The sequence below is a fragment of the Silene latifolia genome, chromosome 3, assembly GCF_048544455.1.
Source record: "Silene latifolia isolate original U9 population chromosome 3, ASM4854445v1, whole genome shotgun sequence".
In the NCBI taxonomy this organism is placed as follows: domain Eukaryota; kingdom Viridiplantae; phylum Streptophyta; class Magnoliopsida; order Caryophyllales; family Caryophyllaceae; genus Silene; species Silene latifolia.
The window spans coordinates 8,733,197-8,757,771 of record NC_133528.1 but is presented as its reverse complement, the minus strand read 5'-3'; the positions used below and the strand labels follow the sequence as shown (position 1 = coordinate 8,757,771).

The 24,575-nt window shown below is 36.7% G+C and overlaps 2 protein-coding genes across 3 annotated transcripts; both read right to left on the bottom strand.

Annotated features, from left to right (window-relative positions):
• Positions 1-2,867: 2,867 nt before the first annotated feature.
• On the bottom strand, positions 2,868-9,633 carry LOC141647080 (C2 domain-containing protein At1g53590-like). The gene is made up of 12 exons (XM_074455118.1): positions 9,084-9,633; positions 8,281-8,355; positions 7,722-7,865; positions 7,383-7,478; positions 7,169-7,300; positions 6,262-6,414; positions 6,137-6,178; positions 5,953-6,001; positions 4,916-5,008; positions 4,661-4,844; positions 4,423-4,546; positions 2,868-4,015 (listed from the first exon to the last, which is right to left on the bottom strand). The coding sequence occupies exons 1-12, from the start codon at positions 9,207-9,209 to the stop codon at positions 3,149-3,151; spliced, it is 2,085 nt and encodes a 694-aa protein (XP_074311219.1). The 5' UTR covers positions 9,210-9,633; the 3' UTR covers positions 2,868-3,148.
• Positions 9,634-11,202: 1,569 nt separating this feature from the next.
• Positions 11,203-14,177, bottom strand: LOC141647081 (uncharacterized). Of its 2 annotated transcripts, none has more exons than XM_074455119.1 (4): positions 13,954-14,177; positions 13,729-13,840; positions 12,300-12,400; positions 11,203-11,926 (listed from the first exon to the last, which is right to left on the bottom strand). In XM_074455119.1, exons 2-4 carry the CDS (start codon positions 13,824-13,826, stop codon positions 11,502-11,504), a joined length of 624 nt encoding a protein of 207 aa, XP_074311220.1. In that variant the 5' UTR covers positions 13,827-13,840; positions 13,954-14,177; the 3' UTR covers positions 11,203-11,501. The 2 variants fall into 2 exon arrangements, with proteins under 2 accessions (XP_074311220.1, XP_074311221.1); XM_074455120.1 differs by having other exon boundaries at positions 13,729-13,837; positions 13,954-14,174.
• Positions 14,178-24,575: the final 10,398 nt, after the last annotated feature.

Below are 24,575 nucleotides of genomic sequence, written 5' to 3'. Positions count from 1 at the left end.
CATGACATTGCACCAATTTAGGTGTTGTTTGGCCAAGTTTATGTGAAAGTGTTTTTACTTCTTAAAATGAGTTTTTTAAGAAACTACTTCTTGAAAAAGTTGGAGTTGTTTGGCCTAATATTTGTAAAAATAGTTTCTTAAAAAATTGATATGTTTGGCCTACTCACACTTATCCTATTTTTTCACTTTGTTTTTTATTAACTATATTACTTATATGTAAAACGGTCTCACAAATTATAGCACAAAATATAAGACGATTTCACAACGTAAGACGGTCTCACGATATAAGACTTCTATGGAGTATAAGTTTGGCCAAGCAGAGAAGATAAAAAGTGGAGTTACAACAAGAATTGTAAAGACACAAATTCTTGTTTCAGACGATCACTTTTCGTCTGAAATTTCAGAAGGGCATATGTAACCATTTTATGGTGAAATGTAACCACAATGATACAACCAAAGATGTTCTCGGGTCACATTTGATCAGAAATGGTTACAAAATCTCATCTTAATATTCAAACTAAAATAACCCGTCTGAAGCAAGACCAACTGATATAAAGAAGTAATGGTCTTCTGGAGAAGAAAAAAAAACAACACATTAGTAATGAATTTTTAGCCCTTTTATGTTAAAAGTAGAAGTAGAAGTAGAAAATACCTACTTCTACTTTTGGGGGTAAGTTGTCACTTTCTGACTTTTTAAAAGCTGTTTCAAAACTCCATAATTTAGGGTGTTTGGCCTAGCTACTACTTTTTCAATTACAAAAACACTTTTAAAGCTTGGCCAAACAGCACCTTAACGCTATTAAGGTACGGAGCAAGTTTCGTGAGAGACGGTCTCAAAAATACGGACTAATATTGCGGAAATGTGGATAAACTTTTCAAACAGATCGGACGAGTCGGGTTATAAACCGGTCGAATTATACAAGTTCAGGCCAGGTTATGTTTAGAATACTGGAAAAAAAAAATTTGAGAATTTTTATTTTACCGTTTTTAAGCCGAAAAAAATATATTCCTACTTTTTAAAATCAAATCATATTTAATATTAACGAATTTATAAAAAAAAAATATTGTTTTATTTTTAATGATATAAAAGTTACATAAAATTAATTTTTTAATTTAAAATATTAAAATAGTTATTTTTCTATTTATTATTCAAATATAATATCGAAACACGGGGAAGTGGTAAATGACCCCCTTAAGTTTACTATGATGTGAGATTAACCCCCTTAACTTTGATTTGGAGTAAACAAACCCCTCAACTTTGCTATAAAGTGAAATCAAACCCCTTCTATTTTTTCGGTCAAAATCTCACCGGATTTTTCAATTTCTCACCAATTTCACCGGATTTTTTCAATTTCTCACCAAATTTTCCGGTTAAAATCTCTCGTCATCTGATTTACGAAAGTACACTATCTCCCCTCCCTCAGACTTTTCAGTAATAGATGCTTTCTCTTCACTTCCTATTTCATTCTTCCCCTCCACCCCCGCACACCAGATCGTCGTTCATCGTATATTTGTTTAGCTCTCTCTTTCTCTGAACAAAATTAATACAGTAGATATGCAAATAATTGTTAAAATATGTAGTTGGTCTCATAACACCTTGGAATTAACAAATGATAAACTTATAGGCAAAGAGGCACCTTCAACAACGGATGAATACCTTATGTTTAAAAGGAAGCACAACCTTTGAACGATCCGATTGCTCTTTTTCTATCGACAGATGATTGAAAGTGTGCAAAATGTGTGATGTTGGTATGAGCAAACAAAACTGAGAAATTGGTGAGAAATTGAAAAATCCGGTGAAATTTTGACCGGAAAAATAGAAAGGGTTTGATTTCACATTATAGCAAAGTTGAGGGGGTTGTTTACTCCAAAGCAAAGTTAAGGGGGTTAATCTCACATCATAGCAAACTTAAGGGGTTGTTTACCACTTCCCCGAATAAAAACCTTAATATGCTGTTAATATTACTTCGTATTGTTTATCTTTGACCTAATGGTCAAACGGCTCGGGTCGAGTTTTGACCCTAAAATAAAGAGTCATTTCGGGTTTGCGTTGCGGGTCAAGATTTATGGGTCTTTTACCTTGAAGATCCGGGTTGGATAAAGCATTAGCAGGTCGCAAGGTCTATACTGAAACGATAAAATAAAATGATTACTTGTTAAAGATGGTAATAGTTAATGGTAAAATGGATATGATCTACGTATATGAAAACATATAGAATTAGGACGCGTTTGGTTCCCTTGTAGGTATGAGTTCGGAATCAGGAATCATACCTGGGTGAAATTGGGTTGGAACTTGATACATCATACTTGTGTTTATTTCAATTTGGGTGGTATGAGTTTAGAAATCAATCAAAGCAAAAAAAAAATCTTCAAAATACAATATTTTTAATAATAATTTTTAATACTATTAAATCATGTGGATAAAATTTAATCAAATAAATATATAAAAAAGATTTTTGTACGAAACGACATAATTATTTTTATCACTTTTTGTTATTTTTAATTTGATACCATGAGTATCAATCTCATACCCACCCCTTCCAAAGTTATGAGAAACTCCTACCTCATGGAGTCATGGGTTTGAGGTATGGGTATGAAACCTTCATTTTCGTCAAACAAATACATGATATGGGTTTGGTTCATTCCAAACTCATACCTCATAGTGAACCAAACACCCCTTAAGCGTTTAGACCATGAATCCATGTCTCCATGATCACAAGCAAATATAGAAAGTGTTACGAAAAATATGACTCATAATAAGTTGAGATATACAAGTATATATAATCTACAAAGCATTTCACCAAGAGAATTAGATCTATTTTCCGTTGCTTTGTTTTGAGTCAAGGGCAAGCAAATGGAAACTAGTGTGTAAAAATCGTATTACGAAAATAAATTACCTAAAAATAATATCCTTGTAAAATATGAATACAACAAAAAAAATTTAGGATGCTATTAACAAAAGAGCTATGAATAAATTACAAATGTACTTTTCTTCCGAACCATAGATAAATATAGTACATCGAAGTTGGCTCAGTTCAGTTCTGCTTCGAACCTTAATGTACATAGGATATTTTACACGAATTTATTCGTGAAGCACGAGGTTGAACGATAAGTTTGACGGTTTGGACGATGATGGTGCATCTTGCAACTACCTTTCCTCTACATGGACTTCCCCTCCTGAGGGTTGCTCGATCACTGACTCCCCGTTTCCTTCTGATTCCCTGCTAACGTTTATATTTTCCCCAGCAGTCTCGTCAAGGGAAGCTACACTTGTTGGAACCTCATCAACAACGACTGATGTATCAACGACTGATGTATCAGCTGAAACATCCCGAGCATGGTGTTCCTTAGGTTCCATGTCACCGTTAGTATTTGGTATCGAGGTTGAAGCAATTTTGATTCCTTCCAGGGAAGAAGATAAAGATTCTTCATCAGAAGAATCCGACTCCAACAAACCCTCCTCCGGGTATGTCCCCTCAAAAAACTTACTAGGTCCTTGCCCAGCATCCTTTAACGCGTTCTGAGACCCGTCATCAACAACAAGTTTAACCCCAATTTTCTTAACATGAGCCGCTTTCACATTAGGAAGAGGAGATGGAATTGAATCATCAGAGAACTCCTTGTGATCACGTCGCTTGGAACGCTTATGGAAGAGCCTGTGAAATCCCTTTTTGAATGCTTTGCCTAATTTTGCTCTGTGTCCTTCCTTATTTTCATCCTCACTACTACTACTGCTACTATCTTCAACAGACGATCTTATCGACTGAATCTCGGTATCGAGGTGTCGGGTTTTACCTTTCCTAGGTTCCCATGATTGAGAAACTTCACTTCCAGGACGATGCACCCAAATCCCGGTCTCGTTCTGACCCTCCACATCTATTGCTTCAAATGTGTCTACAACTTTTGGCTTTTCGTTTATTTCCCTTGTGACAGGTACTTTCTCGGTCAGCTGATTTTGAAGCGAAACTGGATGACTTTCCTCAATTTTCACTTCTTTGCCATTATGCTCCTTTACCTGCCATAACACAAACTTATTTCAGACAGTAATTAACCCTATCAAGCATGCAATGCATAAGAGCAGGTCTCACATGTGAGACCGTCTCAAACAAGGCTCACTGCCTGCCATAATTGCGGATAAGACTAGACGTAGAATGCAGCCGTCCAAGAGAGATATTCAGTAAAGTCCCACATGGGATGAAGCTTATAAATTTTGGGTTCTCATAATTCGAGAGATTCATTTTTATCTTTATTATCCCTCACACCACAGAAGTATAATATTAGAACTATGAACAAATCCTCAATTCAAGTATTTTTTTGCTATAATCCAGCTACATAACTTATCTCGAAAATCAAAAACGTCGAGGGAACACTGCACTGCATTAATTAGCACCATAAACGACTAAACGAGCAAGGAAAAACTACCTTTTGATCAGAATCGATAACAGTTACGGCAAGATGCAATCTTCCCAATTTGACATTATCAAGTGGCAACCACATGACATGCCTCTGGCCATCCCTAAAATCGTTGATGTTGACTGAACAGTTACTGTAAGCAAGAAGCAAGTTAAACATAATCGTCAGTATTGTGAAGTAGCGTTCGCCAAAAAGAGCAATTGATAAGTTTCACCTAGGGCAGAACTTAAAAGTACTAATGACTAACCCTAGAATATCATCAACAAAATGATCTTTATCACGGACTTCGATTGCTAAAACATTCTGCGCATCCCAAGAACATATGGGAACCCTGAACTCTTCTTGCCACTTGGGAGTCAAAGTTTTTCTTTGCACTTGAGTCCTAAACCGGTACTGCCCAAGATGCCCTTTCACATAGGGATCAGCCAACCCTGCAGAAATGTGACAAGTTAAAACCACCAAAAACACTCCTGTTTAGAGAAGATAACCGTAGTAGACTGACCATTAAGGTCTGCTGGTTTCATTTCAGCTCCTTCAATGATCTCCACATTTGCGTAAGCCAGAGCCTCCTTCACATCCACCGCAAACCAATTTCCTGAATCATATAATCGGAACTTCACTATCAAAGAATTTACAGTCCAACTAAAATTGTATTGCAGCACAGTTTATCGAGTTGAAGCCTATAACTTTTACTTTGCTGTTAGAATTACCAGAATACTTTTTCAATAACATCTACATAAAACATCCAATCAGAGTACAGTCGAACCCGATCTCCTAAAAGTCAAACCCTCAGTACACTGGTATGTCATTTATCAGCCTGAGTACCCGAATATGCACTCTATTCGTCAGACACGACTTTCGCAGATAGAGTGGAAGCATATAGTGCAACACAAGTCGGTTTTCTTGTGTGTCTGATAAAACGGCAAGCGTTTTGCATATGGGACATCAGATACAGGACCCTAGAGAAACATTTCCTTTACTGATTTCCGAGGAAATTCCCCTTCTAAGCTAAAGAATGAGATGAAGCACGCAAGTGCATGAGCCGGCACACACAGCTGACAAGGAGGCACGGCAAGATACCCTACTAAATATTTTACAGTTAGGTTACAGAATTCACTCAATTTCCCAGTGAATTGCAAACTCATTAGGTGTATCAGCAGTACATATTTGTACTATGGTGTTTGATTAAAATCTATCACATACTCCACTAAATTTGAATCGTATTTTCGTATTCTATACTCATATAGTGATATAGGGGATACTAACAATTAGACTGCCAACCTTTACTCTTGCCAAAACTGAATCACACCAAATCATCTTGCTCGAGATTCTTTAACAACAAATACAACACATGTTCAGATGTCTCGCAGCTTAGTTGGTAAAATCATTGAGGAGTGACACACATGACCTATTTTTAATACTCCATAAAAACAGATACACGACACGTTAAACTCATAATTGAGTAGCACAACTGGTTTACATGTATCGACTTAGAAAATCATCTATACAATAATCCACATGCTCCAGAAGAACGTTTACCTGGTTCTGGTGATACAAACTTCTCTAGGTCAACAACCAGCATGTTGGGCTGTCAAATTATAAGCTTTAACGTAAGCTACTGCATAAATAGCATAATCCGATACTAACAACTGACTACTTTCATATGCTATTCAGAAATGATGTTACCAGAACTAAATTAAAGTTTGAATCCTCAAGAACCTACCTCAACAAGCGTCTCCTCAAATGCAACCGCCAGAAGTTTATCCTTAAAAAAGAAGTGCGTGTCAAACAATGCCAGGAATATTTGGAAGCTAATATATAAGACACAGCTTAGGGAACAGAAATTACCAGCCAGCCAGCAATTCCTGGAAGTTCTGTCACATCAAAACCATGATTAAATATGGGTTTGATAGTCATCTGAAAGTACGGAGGTTCAGCAAAGCATATACGCAATCGGCTGATGAATGGCCAACACCGTATAAACTTCACTCCAATTAGTACCTGAACACAACCAAGATTCCATCTCTTAAAATAAGTAATGAATTAGGGACTACACCTCTTAAATCCTCCAAATCTAGAAATAGCAGTTTTCATTACGTTATCTTCACCATCATCGGTGGTCAAACTCAGGAGTCAGGACAAATACAATAACATAAAATTGTGTTATCTTTGCTAGTTCCTCGACCAGGCATGCTTGTTACATGAGTTAGAAGGGGAGAAATAAAGAGCTGTTTTTGTTAGAACAAAAGCTTCGCACTTTACTTTTATCCTACCAGCATTTTGGAGCTCAACTAGTAATCTGAGAATAGGCGGAGGAATGTCCTGTGCCAAATTAGCTATTCGAAACTAGAAAGAAGCACAACAAGCTCTAATGCTTTTATTCGATAGAGTATCACCCCAAGAGTAGGCCTTGCATACATCATTTTTCATTTTTTTAACTCGTACTATACCCTGAAACTTTTGCCAACAACCAAAAGCCCTTGCACCCAACATTATCCGGGGTCGAATATATGTAAATAAATAAGAGAAAATAAGTGTGAAAAAAATAAAAATAATGAGATTTAATATGTATAGAAAAAAGGTCGTAGAAATAAACAAATGAAGTAAAATTACGGGATTAAAAAAAAAAGTCAAGCTCCTCAGGTTCTCATCCACTCGGGACTCATACCAAGTTTTCTTCAATCCCAAATCTATTATGCTTGATTATTCTCCAAATGGAAAATAACCAGAAGAATCACTGATTTCAATAGTATACCTTCCCTTCAACATGCATGCCAGTCAGGTGCATTTTGGCCACCATTCCGAATCCCAATCTCTTCCTCAGTTTAGCAGACAGAATTGCACTCATATCATCTGCTGTCAAGAAATTCAATCCAAGCTCCAAAACCTGAAATGAATACAAATATCGAGTCTTATTCCTGCATATCAAAATGCCAATCTAACACTGATACAATTACAAGAATACTTACCAGATGGTCATCGTCAGTAGATTCACGAAGAACCCGGATTTCAGTGAACAATGGTGGTGTCCTTCCCAAATACAAGTGTTGAACCACAGCTTTTTTCTAAGAGTTAAAATTACGCCATCAGTACGTTACAAAGAATATGAGTAACAAACTTACATATATCTCATCCACCCGTAAAAGTGCTCACTTAACCTGTTGCACTAATTAAGTAGTCTAATCAACCATCTAACGACCTAAAATGCCTCTAGAAGTATATAGAATCACTCAGAAAGATTGGTTAAATTTGCTCAGAAAAACACAAGTGACGTAAATCACAACTAGTCAATAGTTACGGAGGCATACAACAGTCCATGGCTTGTACTTCTCCAAGAACCACGGTATGATGGCAAGAAATATTCTCTGGGATACTAATGGCTCGACACAAATGGGCCACATTTTCTCAACTGCGTAGTTAAGCCACCTCACTGTCTCAGAATCAGTTAGTACCTGAAGACACAAAATAATGGAAAAGGTTCAAAATTCAAACTTTCTACATACAAAACTAACAATCCACAATGAGTAAAAGAGGGCATTTCAGTACTACTTGAAACAAGTAATCACCTCAGTGGCGGGGTAAGGGAATGAATGTACGCAAATTTACCATGATAAATTGAACCGACTGAGTGTTATTACATGATATTAGAATCACTGACATTTAAGTGAGATATTGTGCTTCGTTCCGTCAGTATCTAGAGCCACATAACAGTGAGTCACTAGCTCCCTCAAAAACAGAATCTAATCCGCCTATCCATCCATCCATCCATCCATCAAATCCCATAAAAGAACAGAAATCCAATGTAAAGTAGATTCAGACACATCAAAGGAAAGCATTAACAAAAAGTTTGCAAAAAAAGAAAGATACCCTTCTTTGATTAGCTGATTTTCTTTCTTCAAATTTCATTCTCCTTCTTAATCTCATAGAGAATGTTTCATGCACCTATACCGAAAATAAAGAAGAAAAAAGATCAGTAACATCTTAAAAGTTGCATTCACTACAGTACTACATATTTGCATCATTGATCAACAATAAAGTGTTAGAAAGTGAGGTTTTACAATACAACTTCCAAATTAAAACAACCTCATATAAAATCCAGTTGCACACGGGCTTAGAGGGGTTCAGATGTACGCAACCAAAAAGACTAACCTTTTAAGACCAATGAAAGTATTATCAAAGGTGGCCATATGATACAATTACTAAAGTAAAACCACCACCTCTTAGATATAAAATCGATCTTGTTACTCCAACCATCAACTTAAGCTTTTGGTTGAGATAGTTTATTGACATGGTATCATAGCCATGTGACTGAAAGCTCACGGGTTCAAATCTCACCACCCCATTTCTAAAGTGGGGTATGGGGCCTACAGTTGCATCCACATCTCAAGCCTAACAGTAGCAAGGGCCAACAATTGCTACCCCAAATACCAAAAAATGGTTAAAATTATCGATTTTTACTACTCAAAAATCTGCTTTAGCAAATCCAAAATTTCATTTCTAGCTCCGCACCTCAGTGTAAGCTACCTAAAGACATGCTAATAAGTAGTAAGAGGTCTAGGGAGGTCGGATATACGCAGCCAAAACCCGAAAACCAGAAACTCAATATCCACCACCTAACATTAAAAAATTAACAATAAGAAATAAAGATTAAAACTTTAAATGATGCAGACCTGATACAAGTAAACTAAACCAATCAAGTAGAAGATTGAATGACAACAATTGTAAGAATTGAGCAACCATAGTAAAACCAGAACAATGCCCACATGATGAATCATTGAAATCTCTGTTATCACCATTTTTTCAGCTCAATCCAGCTTAAAACACAAATTATAAAGTAAGACGGTCTCACAGTGTGAGACGGTCCATATATTAAAACACAAAGATCAAAACTTCATTGATGATGAAAACCCATTTAGTAATAAGATTAATAAGATGATTAATTGATAAGATTTTTGATTAAATCTAGTGGATAAGTATTGACAATGGTGAAGAAAAAGGGTTGAATGTTGACTTATTGTCAGGTAAAACAACAATAGTGGTGAAGAAATTAATTGAAATTCTTAATGAAATAAGTATATCTGAGAAAGAGACAAAAACTGGAGTTTTTTGTTCAATTTATCAGAGAACGAGTGATGTTACATTTTAGGAGTTTTGGGTCTTTTAAGATACGTTACTCAAAATCAGAAAGTGTATGCAACAAGTGATCTTGCAAGTATCGGATAGTGATACACTGATATGATATTAGGTCGGAATGTCAAATACGGTTATTTTTTAAAATTCTAATTATAAAGTGTCAAAATATCAATCGTGACGTGTTATATCGGATATTATGCAATAAATAAGTTTTGTTTAATAGGTACAGTTCCAGATTGACAGCAGATTATAGAAGTTTGAACATTCTTTGAACATTCCAAGGAATTGATTATTATTAATAAGCAGGAAAAGTAAAATTGTGAGCTGCTACACTTGCAATGTATGAGGCTTGAACGCGTGTTTAGTGGTGTGTTCATGTTAGGCCAGCTGTACTTTTTTGAAGACACCAATTCAAATCTTGGGAGACTCGCCTAGTCCACAATAATTATCGTACAAGACCGTTTTACAGGATGAGACGTTAATAGAATTTTTGATAATATACGGTGCCAAATACTACTAGCAAAAGTGGTGGTGTTGTCAAGTAAAATCGGTAGGAAAAAAACAATCTAACGAATAACTGAATGACTATTTATGTCAATACTCGGGTAAATATATATAAATTCGTGTAATGCAAATTTAATTGTATTTTCTAGAAGTATAATTGTCTAGAAGTAAAATTGGACATTTGCAAGAATTGCAACCCCACTAATAATGCAAGATATTTTCCATTCCTGCATTTTTAAATGGGACAAATATCAAGTTGTTCTTCTATAAGCTTCTCAAATAAGGCATGTGCCTAATCATCATTACCCAACAAAGTCTCCAAGCTGCAATGGCAATGTATATTCTTTCCGTCTTGCTCAATAGTTATCTATTCTTTTGGATATTCGAAAAAAATTTCGAACATACTATTAAATTAAGTACAATATAAGAGGTAAGGGAATTCGAACCTGAGACCTATTATCCATTATCCTTCCAGTCAAATTAAGTACTCTGCAATATAAGTATGTTATTTTATGTAAAACATAACTGTCTCCGTCTCAAGACTAACAACAACATTATCGCGATGCCTCAAATTCCTGTTTATGACAATGTTTTCAGAATGCTAATACAGTAATACCAGGAGATGTTATAGATAGAGGGAAAAAAAATGCAAGCTAAATTTCAGATGCTAATGCATCTACTTATAGAAACTTCAACTTCTGAAGGTTCCAATCGCTTACGTCTGCTTACAGCTTCTACTGCAATACTTAAAACACTGCCAACTGTGAAATTTCCGATGGAACTGCCAGTGTCAGCTACGACCCTAAAAAGATTGATTCTTCTATTAGTAAAGGATAACTGACACCGATGACTCGATGAGCACTACATCACGTCATCACCCAAAGATCTAGTTATGCATGAGGGGTGGAAGCCTGGCAGGATTGATTTGATATCGCGTGCAATTTAAGGTGAACCACATAAATGATAAGCAAAGTTCAGTTGTCTGAAGGGAAAGAGCACCACCAAAAACTCGAATATTCAATCAGTTTAAGATTGTAAAGCTATAACAATAAGCCAATGATATCGACAGTACGACAAAGGTGCTCATGGGATATTACTACTGAAGAGTAAAAGGGTTCAGCGATCAGACTGCAAATGTAATACTCTGCTGTCAACTCTGAAAGCCTCACCAAAGGCTAAACTTAACATGAATAACATGAAAAAAAAATACTGTACATAGTAAAATGTTGAAGACGGAATGGAAATACCTCGGAAATGAGAGGGGAAAGACTAGACAGGGTGAACGGAAAAGATTTTAGCAAGGTGAACGGAACAGAAAGGACCGAACACTCTCCAAGTAAGGTCTAATCTTTTCACCAAAGACTAAATTTAACATGAATAACGACGCACTTAACCTCAACTTCTTGAAATTGGTCGAGCCACAGAGCATCTTCTGCTCCACCCAAATTTCTTCATGATCGAAAATGTGTAGATTTAGCCCTTCTCCTCCTTCTTGATCTACCACTGAGGTGAAGTGATACTTGCCCTCTCCGTAGCCTTACACTACCACCGTGATTTCTCCTTCTCCGTCTTGTCCTCTCTCGATAGGACTTCCTTTTTGGACCGAGAGTTGAACCAAATTCATCATAGATATCCTCACGTTCAGAAGGAGAGGGGCTAATGTAACCCAACTCAATATCCCTACTCAACTGTCTCTGGCGGCGTTGACGACCACGGTAAACACGTCTGGTGTAGCGAATCTTATGCCAGCAGTAACAACACACAGAGTCTAATGTAAACCAATATGTTTCACAAGCAGCCCAACACATCTTACAAAGGCTTTTTGTTATGCATTGGCATAGCCCCAACTTGTAGAACAAGTACAAGAATACTAGACCTACATCCATCATCAGAGAAGTAATCAAAGCTTACACTCAAAAAAATCAAATTTTATCACACAAAACCTTGTATAAAGCACGCGGTTTTACACCTTGCATTAACTTCAGAACGTCAGTGTAAAACCGCGTGCTATTTTACTCAAGTACCCCTATAGTTACCCAAGTTTTTACATATTTTGGTAAATAAATGATGGTTTTACAATAATTTATGGTGATATAGTTTTACAGAGACTTTTTGAAATTATCATTACTGCGTATTTAGGAAGAAACCGAGAGGTAACCTGTAACCGTAACACCATGTAAGTAGGTTATAGTAGCCAGAAGCAAAGAAAGATAAGTTTGTTTGCAATTCAAAACTGGAGTTAAACTTACAAATATAACAAAGGCAGCAGGCCAGCAAGAATCTGAATGTATCAAGTATGCATATGTGCTCAATGAAACAAACGACATCCCACATTCCACCACATATGTTCCTGTTGCATCAGTTTATTTGATTTTATAAGTCACTTGCAATAAGCAAAACACAAGAAATGTGCATAAACCCTCTTACCATTTACCACAAGTTACCCTAATTTTATTTTTATTTTTTATTTCAAAAACAACAACATAGTATCAATAGAGGTGTTTTTAGAATTTAGATAGATTGCTTGCAGATGACGAACAATCAAACTGCGTTAAAAGCTGGCATATAATCCACAATAATCAATGTTAATGCATCCTTTCATCATATTCTGGATCCACCGAAAATTGAGTATCCGACTCTATATTAAATGGAAAGCTACCCATAATGCTTCCTTCCATCATATTCCAAAACTAAAGAGAAACCAGGTATCCAACTCTATGTTAAATGGAAAACCAACTATACAGGTTCCTTCCATCATATTCCAGAGCCAAAGAAAATCGAGTGTCCAACTCTATATTAAATGGAAAGCTACCCATAATGCTTAAATCCATCGTATTCCAAAACTAAAGAAAAATCGAGTATCCAACTCTTTAAAATGTATTACCAAAAAAAAAAAAAACTCAATGCTTTCTTCCATCGTATTCTAGAGCCCAAGAAAATTAAGAATCCGACTCTATATTATAATGCTTCCTTTCACCGTATTCCAGAACAAAAGAGAAATCGAGTATCTAAAATGACATTCTAAACCAAAATATTTACAAAATCACAAATTCTCATTATAGACGGACACTATCCGTCTATAACTATAGACGGATAGTGCCGCTCTTATAAATGAAAATGGGTAGTGCAGATGAGTGGGAAATGGATACCCCACTAGGCCCACTTGCCCTCCCACTTTAATTTTGTGAGAGGACCACTATCCGTCTATAGCTATAGACGGATAATGGTCGTCTATAACGAGACAGACTGAAAATCACAAATTGGGGCTCATTCCAAACTATTTACAAGAACACAAATTCTCATTGAAGACATGACATATCCGTCACAAGCTGAAGACGGATACCATTTTACCTCACAATGTACCCACTTTTTCTCTCTCTGCAACACTATTCATGTGGTCCCCTTTCTCCACTAACCCATTTTGTTACCATTTTATCTCACAAAATATCCGTCACAAATGGTAACCCGTCACAAGGGAGACCAATTGTTACAAGAATGGGTCCACATCATCACTTAATCGAGTACCCATAGTGCGTTAATGCTTCCTTCCATCGTATTCCAAGGCCAAACAAAACTGAGTATCCAACTTCTACATTTAAATGGAAAACTACCCATGATGTCAAAACAAAACCCGAAAATAAAAATGTACAGATAAAAAAAATTAATTAAGATACATACTGGCATGATCGACCAAAAATGGATTTAATCGGAGCGGTGACGGCATTTGCGATCACGCTACCGATATCACTCAAAGCTTTACTTGTAGATGCCCCCATACAATCATATGCTACTACAAATTAATAAACAAAACATTAAATATTCTTCAAATCAAACATTTTATTAAAAACGAGAGTAGAAAAAATTGGGAATGAATTAATGAATAGTACAAGTAGAATTACATACCAAAATGATTGTAAACGTAGAAAATAGACGGAATTTAGGATGATTTACGCCTTTGGAAATTAAATTCTGCTTCAATTTTGTGTTCAATTTTCTAGGGTTTTGCTTGTTTTTGTGTTTTTTTTTTGTTGAGAGAAAGGGCGCCAAATGTATAACCGTCAGTTGGAGTTGGGTTAATTCTTTGGAATATCATAGATAGACAGATACTCACTTGACAAACTGACAATTGGTCTTGTTGTAATCGAATACTATGTAAGTTCCTCCTTATGATCTATATAAAATAGTACACGTTTGTCTAAAAAAAAAAAAAAACTGACAATTGGTCTCTCCGTAGACGGTAGGGGTATTCATTATCCGGCCCGGACCGGAAAATTGGGCAGATCAGAATCGGATTTGGTTCAGTCTAGTCTCCTGCCCAAACTTTTCAATAGTTCGGGTTTTCGGTCCATTTTGGTGAATTTATGGGTTAACTTTTTTGTCTTAAGTTAATTTACATATATGATTCTTTATAAAATTGTTCAAATATGCTTAACTTATCGTTATTATATATAGTAAGTATTACGCAATTCTTCAAATCCTTTATAAATTTTGGGTGTTGATTTTCGCAGTACACATTTTACATTTTTACTCATCTTAGTACATAGTTGACAATTATACCCTTCACATTTTTTCTCTCATTTAACCTCTCTAACTTCTCTCTAATTTCACATACCGATCCTCTAATTTCACATCATCTTATTTCTTACTACTCATCGTCAGGGAGTCCGACGATGGGGCATGAGGGTTGGATTTCATCTGGTTGGTTGTCTCTTGAATGTGTACTGCACAACTTAATTTGCAAGATTAGACATAATTGATTTTGCATACTCCAGTTATCAAATCATTATGGTTTCCAATTTTCCAGAACTCAACCACAAACATCGTTCCTCCAATTCTTAATATAAGATGCACAACGTCACCGGTTTACGACGCTGCCTGGCCATAAACCTCCCCCAATAAACTCCATCATACTACATTAATTAGCTCTTAATTAATCTAAATATAAACCCTAATTAAAAAGGAATAAAATTATAAGACATAATCAATCAATCATCAATACATATATATAAAGCAGAAACTTTTCGAGCGATATTGGAGAGTCCAATTTTTTTAGAAATCCTATAATTTAAAGAAAAATTTAATAAATTATCCTAATAAGAGTAGATTTCTAAAAAAAAATATTAAATTTAGAAAATTATCCTAATAAGACTAGATTTCTTAAAAAAAAAAACAAATTTTATTTAATTTTATATCCTAATATAAGTAGATTGAATTTATTAAATCACACACATATATGTAGATTTTAGTGATTATAAATTTATATGTAATTGTGAGTAACAACTTCTCATTTTATCTTAAGTTGAAAATGAACTAAAATGTCATTTAATGTATCCTAATAAAAGTAGATTTATAAAAAAAACAAAAAAAAAAAAGTATCTTTATAAAAGTAAATTTCTTAAAAACAAAGCAAATTTTATTTAATTTTGTCCTAATATAAGTAGAAAATAAATGAACTAAAGTGTTATAGGAGGCGGTTTAGTACTTTATATTCCACGAGTATTTGTGATATTGGCATAGTGTTTTCCGAGTGGTAAAGCAAGGACCAGTAGTTGTATAAATAGGACCCACATTATCATTATCATATACGGAGTCGGAGTACTATAAAATGCAATTGTTCCTTCAAATTAAAGTACCAAATATATATTGATGAAACCAGTGTGTAAATGAGTAATAATGTATGCCGACAATTGTTCTTATTTAGAGTCTACAAAAATGAGTATTAGCTTGAAATAATTTCGTATATCTAGGTTATAGGTACAAGATTCATGTTAATAATTACATACTAAAGTTTAGTTCATTTAAAAAATTACACAAATTCTCAATTAAGATGGACATTATCCATCTTAAGCTTAAAACGAGTCAAATATATACCAAATCACATGACAAATTGCCTAGAAAATGTCAATTTTTTTGTCTTTATTACCACTATGTGGTAGTCTTTGACCCGTTTTAAGATTTAAGACGGATATTCCATCTTAAACAAGACGTACTTTTTCAATCTTAAATATTCCGTAAGTAATCGTACGGCGACACAAATTTTTATCTGTTCTTGAACTACTATAATATGATGGCTTGAGCTTCAAAATTAATTTTCACTAGAACGTCCAAAGAAAATCAAATAGTTACCTTATCTAAGTAATAGTATAAGATTAGGGGTAATAGTAATAGTCCATCGATTTTATCATTATCAGAGGATGGTTGATTTGGGATAAATTTTGGAGAAAAAAGGTCAATAAAAATAGAATGAGTGGATTATTTAATGCTCCGTATGAGACTATATAGTGACGTTTATGTGCATAACATCCCACTTTTACCGACCATTTTCAAGTTACGTTAGCAAATATAATATCTGCAAACTACTTAAACATAAAAGACAGTATAAAACTATAAATAAATACCCCGTATATGAGTTTTGGGTAGAGGTATGATTTTGAAGTGCCCTAACCATGTTAGACGTTGATCTGATCCTACTACTAAGTCAGGACTTATTACTACTACGTATATAATTTAGTTTAAGTACGTATATAATTTAGTTTAAGTGGACTATAATACAAATTTGACTCCTAATTCTATAAATAATCTTTTATTACATTATTTGTAACATTCGTTTGATGTCTATGACTGTCTTGATTTTGGATTTGATAGTGGATGATACTATGGAGCTAGCAGCGTTAGAGGATGGCAGTTGGTTATGTATGGAGTTGGTGTCGTGAGAGATATATATGTGGTGGATACGATATCGTGAGTCATGTTAAGGAAGTAAACATAGTTGGTGGAGTGGGTGTTAAGAGTTCATGTTTTATATTTGGTCGAGTTCTTGAGTTCTTAGTTATGTTGTTGTGTCTTGGTCGAGTTAGCATGGTTGTTTCATGTATGGGTTGAACTTCGGGGACGAAGTTCTTTTTAAGGAGGGAAGACTGTAATACTCCGTATTTATGAGTCTCGGGGTACTCTATCGAGTAGGCCTTACTCTGTCGAGTAAGGGTGAGTTGCGTTTTAAAATAGTTTCTGACCTGTTGGGTACTCGATCGAGTAACTATGATACTCGATCGAGTAAGGGGGCACTCGATCGAGTACCTTAGCTACTCGATCGAGTAGCCGGTTTACGGGGAGTTATTTCTCGGGTTTTGTTAATTATGCGATTAAGATATATAACCTTTTCCGTCATCATTCTAAACACTTTTGCAAAATCTAATTTACTGTCAAAGAGAGAAAGCAAGTATGTTCATCCCTTTAATCGCATTGTTAGCAAATCCCGGAGTTTGGAAGGTCGGTTTTCATCGTTTGTTATACCGTTGAGATCCTTGCGTCGAGGGTAAGATCTATGTACCCTTTTTACTGTTTTTCCTTTAAGTTGGTTAAACCCTAATATGGGGATTTGGGGTTTTTTGTGTAGATTGTGATTTGGTAGTGTTTATATGTTGTATGATAGGAGGAAGTTTTGTAGAAGAGGCTTTTTGATACAGCTGTAGAGACCGTCTGATAGTTGTGCTTTCCAGGTAGGATTTCCTACTAGTATTAGTCCCATAATGGGATGATTGTTGATGTGTTGTGGTTGATTGAATAATATAGTAATTGTATTGTGACGGTTGGTTGATTGTGATTGTTTGTCTCTGGTTTTCGAGGCGTGTCCTCGGCTGAGTGGGGTCACTTGCGGGAGTGGTTTCACGCCCTAGTTTCGCCCTTCGTGGAACCCGCCACGGAAGGGGATGTGCACATTAATGGACAGGGTTATCGCTCATTATGAGGAGCGGGGATTTGGTGGGTACGGCTGCGGTCCCCCATTGGCGGTAGTCCAAAGGACGGTCGGTGATTGAGATTGTTGGGATTGGTGTGATTGTGTGTGTGTGACGGTTAAGGCATCATTTTTATCGTTTTGTTGATATATATATAGGTTGTGTGATTAGTATCGACCCGGTTGTTGTTTTGTAAAACTGCGGTGATCCATTCGGGGATGGTGAGCGATAATTAAGCGAGTTTGAGTTGAGTCTTTGGGATAGCTAGGATGTGCCACCGTCTGACGATAGAAGTCTTCCGCTGTAGTTTTATTAGTTTTATAACTTTTCAGTTAACTCAGTAGACAGTTGGTTTGAGAACTTGTACCCGTATTTTGGGATTTGGTTTCAATTGTACTTTTCACTAAAGTTATATCTATTTAAAGTTGTTTCGTTATTGTCTTATGATTATCATGTCTCGGGTAACCGAGATGGTGGCATCCTTATACCTGAGTGGTCCTGGTAAGACGCTTGGAGTGGCTACATTTAGCAGAGGGTGATGGATATGCGAATGGGAGAATATGTTATGAGGTATATACGAGTTAAGCTCGGGTGAGAGGTAACTTTTAACAGGTGGTAACTTACGTGATCAGGATTGACTGGTTGGATGTGATTACGGGTTTGTGATATATAAATGTTTGTGTGAGGTTTTGACCTCACAAGACGTGGTATGGTGTGATTATCATTAAGTTGTTATTTGAATGTTCTGTAATGCATGTTGGGTACGCTAATTTAATTGAATGATATTCAAAAGGGTAATAATTTGATTGATCTGGCATGACTGGTAATACACTTATACTTGTATGTATTCATGATATATGTTGATTCCGTGATGTGGTAAGGGGATGATATTCATGAGGTTATTATCTGTTTAATTCATATAATATATTGCTTTGTGATTTAATAAAGTGGGTTTGAGTAAGTTTTTCTTGTCCGAGAAGTTATGTTGAGTCAGTGCTTATGGGATTGTGTAAGTTGTGATGACTATCGATGTGGTTGTGGTGCCTCGGATGGTGATCCGGGCACGGTATTTAGTGTTGTGATGCGGGTATTTTCGCACTGCGGTGTGGCTGTTGGTGGCGGTGTTGTGATGCCGTCACCGATTGTGGTGGAGTAGGCGGGATGATTATGATTCGAGTTTCGAAAGTACATACCAGTCATACATAGATTGTTGTTTTGTTTGATGTTGCTTCCTGTGAGTTTCAGTTTGTACAGATAGACAGTTGTTTTGTTATCGATGTTTCTTACCAGTTAAGTTTTGGAATGAGGGTAGAGTATGATATGAAAGAGAGTTGTACATGTTTTCGTTGTTGTCATGGTATAGTAACATTCTCATTGATGGGACACATTGTGAGAAGTTGTTACTGATAATTTTGATCTTGTTTTAAGATGAGGCATCGGTAGTCATAGTCATGGCAAGTGATTCGTAGAACATGTGTGGTAATGATCTGATATATGCAGGTGGTTCATAATCCTTTGTTGAGACAGTAAGTGTAGGGTGTTGAATAATAAGTGTCGTGTTAAGTTATGTATGAGTCTTGCGGTAATGAAAGAAAGGAATTTGAGGATCTAGTGTGAGTGTACGTAACAAGTGTGGATCGTGAGTTATGCTTTTGGCGATAAGCGTTTTATATAGTTTATATAGAGAAGTGTGTCATGTTGCGGTAATAGGGAACAAGTGAAGTTTTGGGTTAAACTAAGAATTTTGTGGTATAGGTTAGGTGGTGTGACGAGTGAAGTGAAGTATGAGAGTTGTTTAAGTAAGAGAGCCTTGGATATGTGCATGGCGAGTGTTTAGATTATAGGTGATTATCTTTGACATGCAGTGGTGATGAGGATAATGAAAAGATATATATAGGATTTAGTATTAGCGAGTTACGAGGACGTAACATTTATCTTAAGAGGAGTAGGATGCGATAAAAGAGATTTTGATGGGTGTGCATATGGTAATATATTTGGAAGTTTGAGTCTTGATGTCGAATAAAAGGTTGATTCGTGTTGTGGTTAATTTTGTTAAAGGTCATGACCGTGCTTGTAGTAGTTCGATGTTTAGGAGTGTGAGAATATTTCACCAAAGTTGTTGATTTGGACGATGATGTTTATGAGTGTTAGTAAACTTCGAGGACGAAGTTCCTTTTAAGGGTGGTAGAATGTAACATTCGTTTGATGTCTATGAGTGTCTTGATTTTGTATTTGATAGTGGATGCATGTGATACTATGGAGCTAGCAGCGTTAGAGGATGGCAGTTGGTTATGTATGGAGTTGGTGTCGTGAGAGATATATATGTGGTGGATACGATATCGTGAGTCATGTTAAGGAAGTAAACATAGTTGGTGGAGTGGGTGTTAAGAGTTCATGTTTTATATTTGGTCGAGTTCTTGAGTTCTTAGTTATGTTGTTGTGTCTTGGTCGAGTTAGCATGGTTGTTTCATGTATGGGTTGAACTTCGGGGACGAAGTTCTTTTTAAGGAGGGAAGACTGTAATACTCCGTATTTATGAGTCTCGGGGTACTCTATCGAGTAGGCCTTACTCTGTCGAGTAAGGGTGAGTTGCGTTTAAAATAGTTTCGACTGTTGGGTACTCGATCGAGTAACTATGATACTCGATCGAGTAAGGGGGCACTCGATCGAGTACCTTAGCTACTCGATCGAGTAGCCGGTTTACGGGGAGTTATTTCTCGGGTTTTGTTAATTATGCGATTAAGATATATAACCTTTTCCGTCATCATTCTAAACACTTTTGCAAAACCTAATTTACTGTCAAAGAGAGAAAGCAAGTACGTTCATCCCTTTAATCGCATTGTTAGCAAATCCCGGAGTTTGGAAGGTCGGTTTTCATCGTTTGTTATACCGTTGAGATCCTTGCGTCGAGGGTAAGATCTATGTACCCTTTTTACTGTTTTTCCTTTAAGTTGGTTAAACCCTAATATGGGGATTTGGGGGTTTTTGTGTAGATTGTGATTTGGTAGTGTTTATATGTTGTATGATAGGAGGAGGTTTTGTAGAAGAGGCTTTTTGATACAGCTGTAGAGACCGTCTGATAGTTGTGCTTTCCAGGTAGGATTTCCTACTCAGTATTAGTCCCATAATGGGATGATTGTTGATGTGTTGTGGTTGATTGAATAATATAGTAATTGTATTGTGACGGTTGGTTGATTGTGATTGTTTGTCTCTGGTTTTCGAGGCGTGTCCTCGGCTGAGTGGGGTCACTTGCGGGAGTGGTTTCACGCCCTAGTTTCGCCCTTCGTGGAACCCGCCTCGGAAGGGGATGTGCACATTAATGGACAGGGTTATCGCTCATTATGAGGAGCGGGGATTTGGTGGGTACGGCTGCGGTCCCCCATCGCGTGGTCGGTCCAGGTGGACGATCGGTGATTGAGATTGTTGGGATTGGTGTGATTGTGTGTGTGTGACGGTTAAGCTGTCTGTTTATTGTTTTGTTGATATATATATATATAAGTTGTGTGATTAGTACTGACCCCGGTTGTTGTTTTGTAAAACCTGCGGTGATCCATTCGGGGATGGTGAGCGATGAATGAGCGAGTTTGAGTTGAGTCTTTGTGATAGTGGGATGTGCCACCGTCTGACGATAGAAGTCTTCCGCTGTAGTTTTATTAGTTTTATAACTTTTCAGTTAACTCAGTAGACAGTTGGTTTGAGAACTTGTACCCGTATTTTGGGATTTGGTTTCAGTTGTACTTTTCACTAAAGTTATATTTATTTAAAGTTGTTTCGTTATTGTCTTATGATTATCATGCCTCGGGTAAGCGAGATGGTGGCATCCTTATACCTGAGTGGTCCTGATAAGGCGCTTGGAGTCTGGGGGTGTTACATTATTGATGTATACCAATAAGGTAATTATATTAGTGCATTGAAATAGTATACCAAATGCACAATTCGCTTAAAATTTCGAAAGATAAACTATTAAGTACGGTGTATATAATAGAAGAGGAGAACCAGAGTGAGTCCTAATGTTTAAAAGAATTGATACGATTCAATAATTTTCGGCCACCCTTAAATTTGTAACCCAAAATAATATATTCAGCAAGTCACAGAAAAAAAAAATCAGCATTTGGCAGTGTATAACAAAATTTTGGTAAATAATTAAGATAGTAGGGGAAAAAATGTTTAAATACAAAGTACTTTAGTTTATTGGAAACGAGAGAAATGTTTAATAATTTTTTGACAAAAAAACGCTTATAAAAGCAAAGTCAAAATCAAAACCAATTAGACATTTTATATTTTGTAAAAAAAATGGGCATATAGCAAAACAGAGCTGTATAATGATGGTGGTAAATATTATTAGTAGATTAATACAAAGCAACATATGTATATACTCCATAATTGTGATGAATATAATAAATAAGCAAGTGGTCATAATAAATGTTATTTATCGTAAATATAAGAATAGTTAGCACTACAATAAGAAAATCACTTTTATTAGAAAGCAAACTCTATTAAAAGTGTTCAATTATATCAGTGCATTTGTTTTGGTTGGAGTGAATGTAAATGGCGATTTATTAGGCCGGTATTAAATTGTACATCGTGTCAACTATGGGCGTTAAGACATACATAAAGCTAATATTGTCAACTATGGGCGTTATTGTAACACCCCCATACTCCAAGTGCCTTACCAGGACCACTCAGGTATGAAGACATTACCATCTCGGTTACCCGAGGCAATGATAATCAAATAAACAATGAAGAAACAACGTTTAAATATAAATACTTAGCGAAGAGTTACAATTCTCAAAACCAAACCAAATGTGTAATACATGTCCTCAAACTGACTGTTCTAACTGAAATGTAAATAACTAATAAGCTACAACGGAAGACTCCTATCATCATGTCGTGGCAATCCCAGCTATCCCAGTACTCATCTCAATACCTGTTCAATATCTGCTCATCATCCCCGAATGGATCACCGCAGGTTTACAAAACAACACCGGGGTCAGTACTAATCACACAATTCAATATATATTAACAATAAGATAAATGCAGATGGCTTAATCACACACACACACAACCACGCCAATTCCAATCATCTCAATCCCTCGATCGTCCACCGGACCACCCACGCGATGGGGGACCGCAGCCGTACCCACCAAATCCCCGCTCCACATAGTGAGCGATAACCCCGTCCATTAATGTGCACATCCCTTCGTGGCGGGTTCCACGATAGCGAAATTAGGGCGTGAAGCCACTCCCGCAAGTGACCCCACTCGGTAGGCCACGCCTCGCGAACCATAGACGACGATCACAACCACAATCACAATACAATTACTATATCAAACAACCAAACACAACACATCAACCAATATCCCATTATGGGACTAATACTGAGTAGGAAATCCTACCCGTAAGCACACAATCGACGATCTCTACTCTTTGAGTCAAAAAGCTTCCTCTATGAAACCTCCTCCTATCATACGACATATAAATGCTACCGAATCATATACTATACAAAAACCCCCAAATCCCTTAATTAGGGTTTAACCAAAATAAAGGAAAGACAATAAAAAGGGTACATAGATCTTACCCTCGACGCAAGGAACTCAACGGTATAACCAACGCTAAGAACTGACCTTCCAAACTCCGGGGATTGCTAATAATGCGATTAGGATGAAGAACTTGCTTGCTTTCTCTCTTAAACAGTAATTTAGGTTTTGCAAAAGTGATTTAGAATAATGACGACAAAGCTTATATACCTTAATCGCATAATTAACAAAACCCGAGAAAACTCCCCGTAAAACCGGACACTCGATCGAGTACCCGAGGTACTCGATCGAGTACCCCCTTACTCGATCGAGTACCCTAGTTACTCGATCGAGTACCCAACAGGTCAGAAACTTTTCTAAAACGCCACTTAACCTTACTCGACAGAGTAAGGCCTACTCGATAGAGTACCTCAAGACTTATAAATACGGAGTATTACAGTCTTCCCTCCTTAAAAGCAACTTCGTCCCCGAAGTTCAAACCACTACTAAACAAAGGTACTCCCATACTTTCCCGACTCAACAACCAAAACAAAATTCAACATAAAACGTGCTACTAACCCAACTCATCCCGACACACATACCGACACAACATGCAAAAAGGGTATGAAACTCTTAAAAACTGTTCGCGATCATCTCCTACCCCCCTAAAAGAAACAAGGTTACGTCCCCGTAACCATACATACCTGATCAAAAAGGAAAGGGTAACGCTCTTTCGTAGCCTCCTCTGGCTCCCATGTAGCTTCCTCGGTCTCGTGGTTAGACAAAAGGATCTTGAGCAGAACTGTCTCACCACTCCTAGTCTTTCTAACCTTTCGGTCTAGAATCTGCTTAGGCACCTTAAGATATGATAAGGACTCATCTAGCTCTAAGTTCTCGGCTTCTAACACATGTGATGGATCACTCACATACTTCCGCAGCTGCGATACATGAAACACATTATGCACTCTCTCTAATGCAGCTGGTAAAGCCAGACGATATGCAACTTCCCCAACTCGCTCTAAGATCTCATAAGGCCCGATAAACTTCTGACTTAACTTGCCTTTCTTCCCAAATCTCATAACCCCACGCATAGGAGACACTTTCAAAAGAACCTTGTCCCCCACTTGAAACTCTATGTCCCTGCGATGTAGATCTGCATAACTCTTTTGCCTATCCTGAGCTGCCCTCATCCTTTCCCTGATCATCTTGATCTGTTCCACCATCTCATGCACCATCTCTGGTCCTAAAACCACTGTCTCAGCACCATCGTCCC

Bases quoted from the DNA above. Each gene is read 5' to 3' on its own strand.
- LOC141647081 (XM_074455119.1), bottom strand. From the start codon at position 13,826: ATGGGGGCATCTACAAGTAAAGCTTTGAGTGATATCGGTAGCGTGATC. The intron at 12,401-13,728 runs GTATGTATCTTA...CTGATGCAACAG, and splicing joins ATTTTTGGTCGATCATGCCA to GAACATATGTGGTGGAATGT. The intron at 11,927-12,299 runs GTAAGTTTAACT...TGATGGATGTAG, and splicing joins CTGCTGCCTTTGTTATATTT to GTCTAGTATTCTTGTACTTG.
- LOC141647080 (XM_074455118.1), bottom strand. From the start codon at position 9,209: ATGGTGATAACAGAGATTTCAATGATTCATCATGTGGGCATTGTTCTG. The intron at 7,301-7,382 runs GTAAGTATTCTT...TATTCATTTCAG, and splicing joins CTACTGACGATGACCATCTG to GTTTTGGAGCTTGGATTGAA. The intron at 6,415-7,168 runs GTATACTATTGA...GGTTGTGTTCAG, and splicing joins GCATGCATGTTGAAGGGAAG to GTACTAATTGGAGTGAAGTT.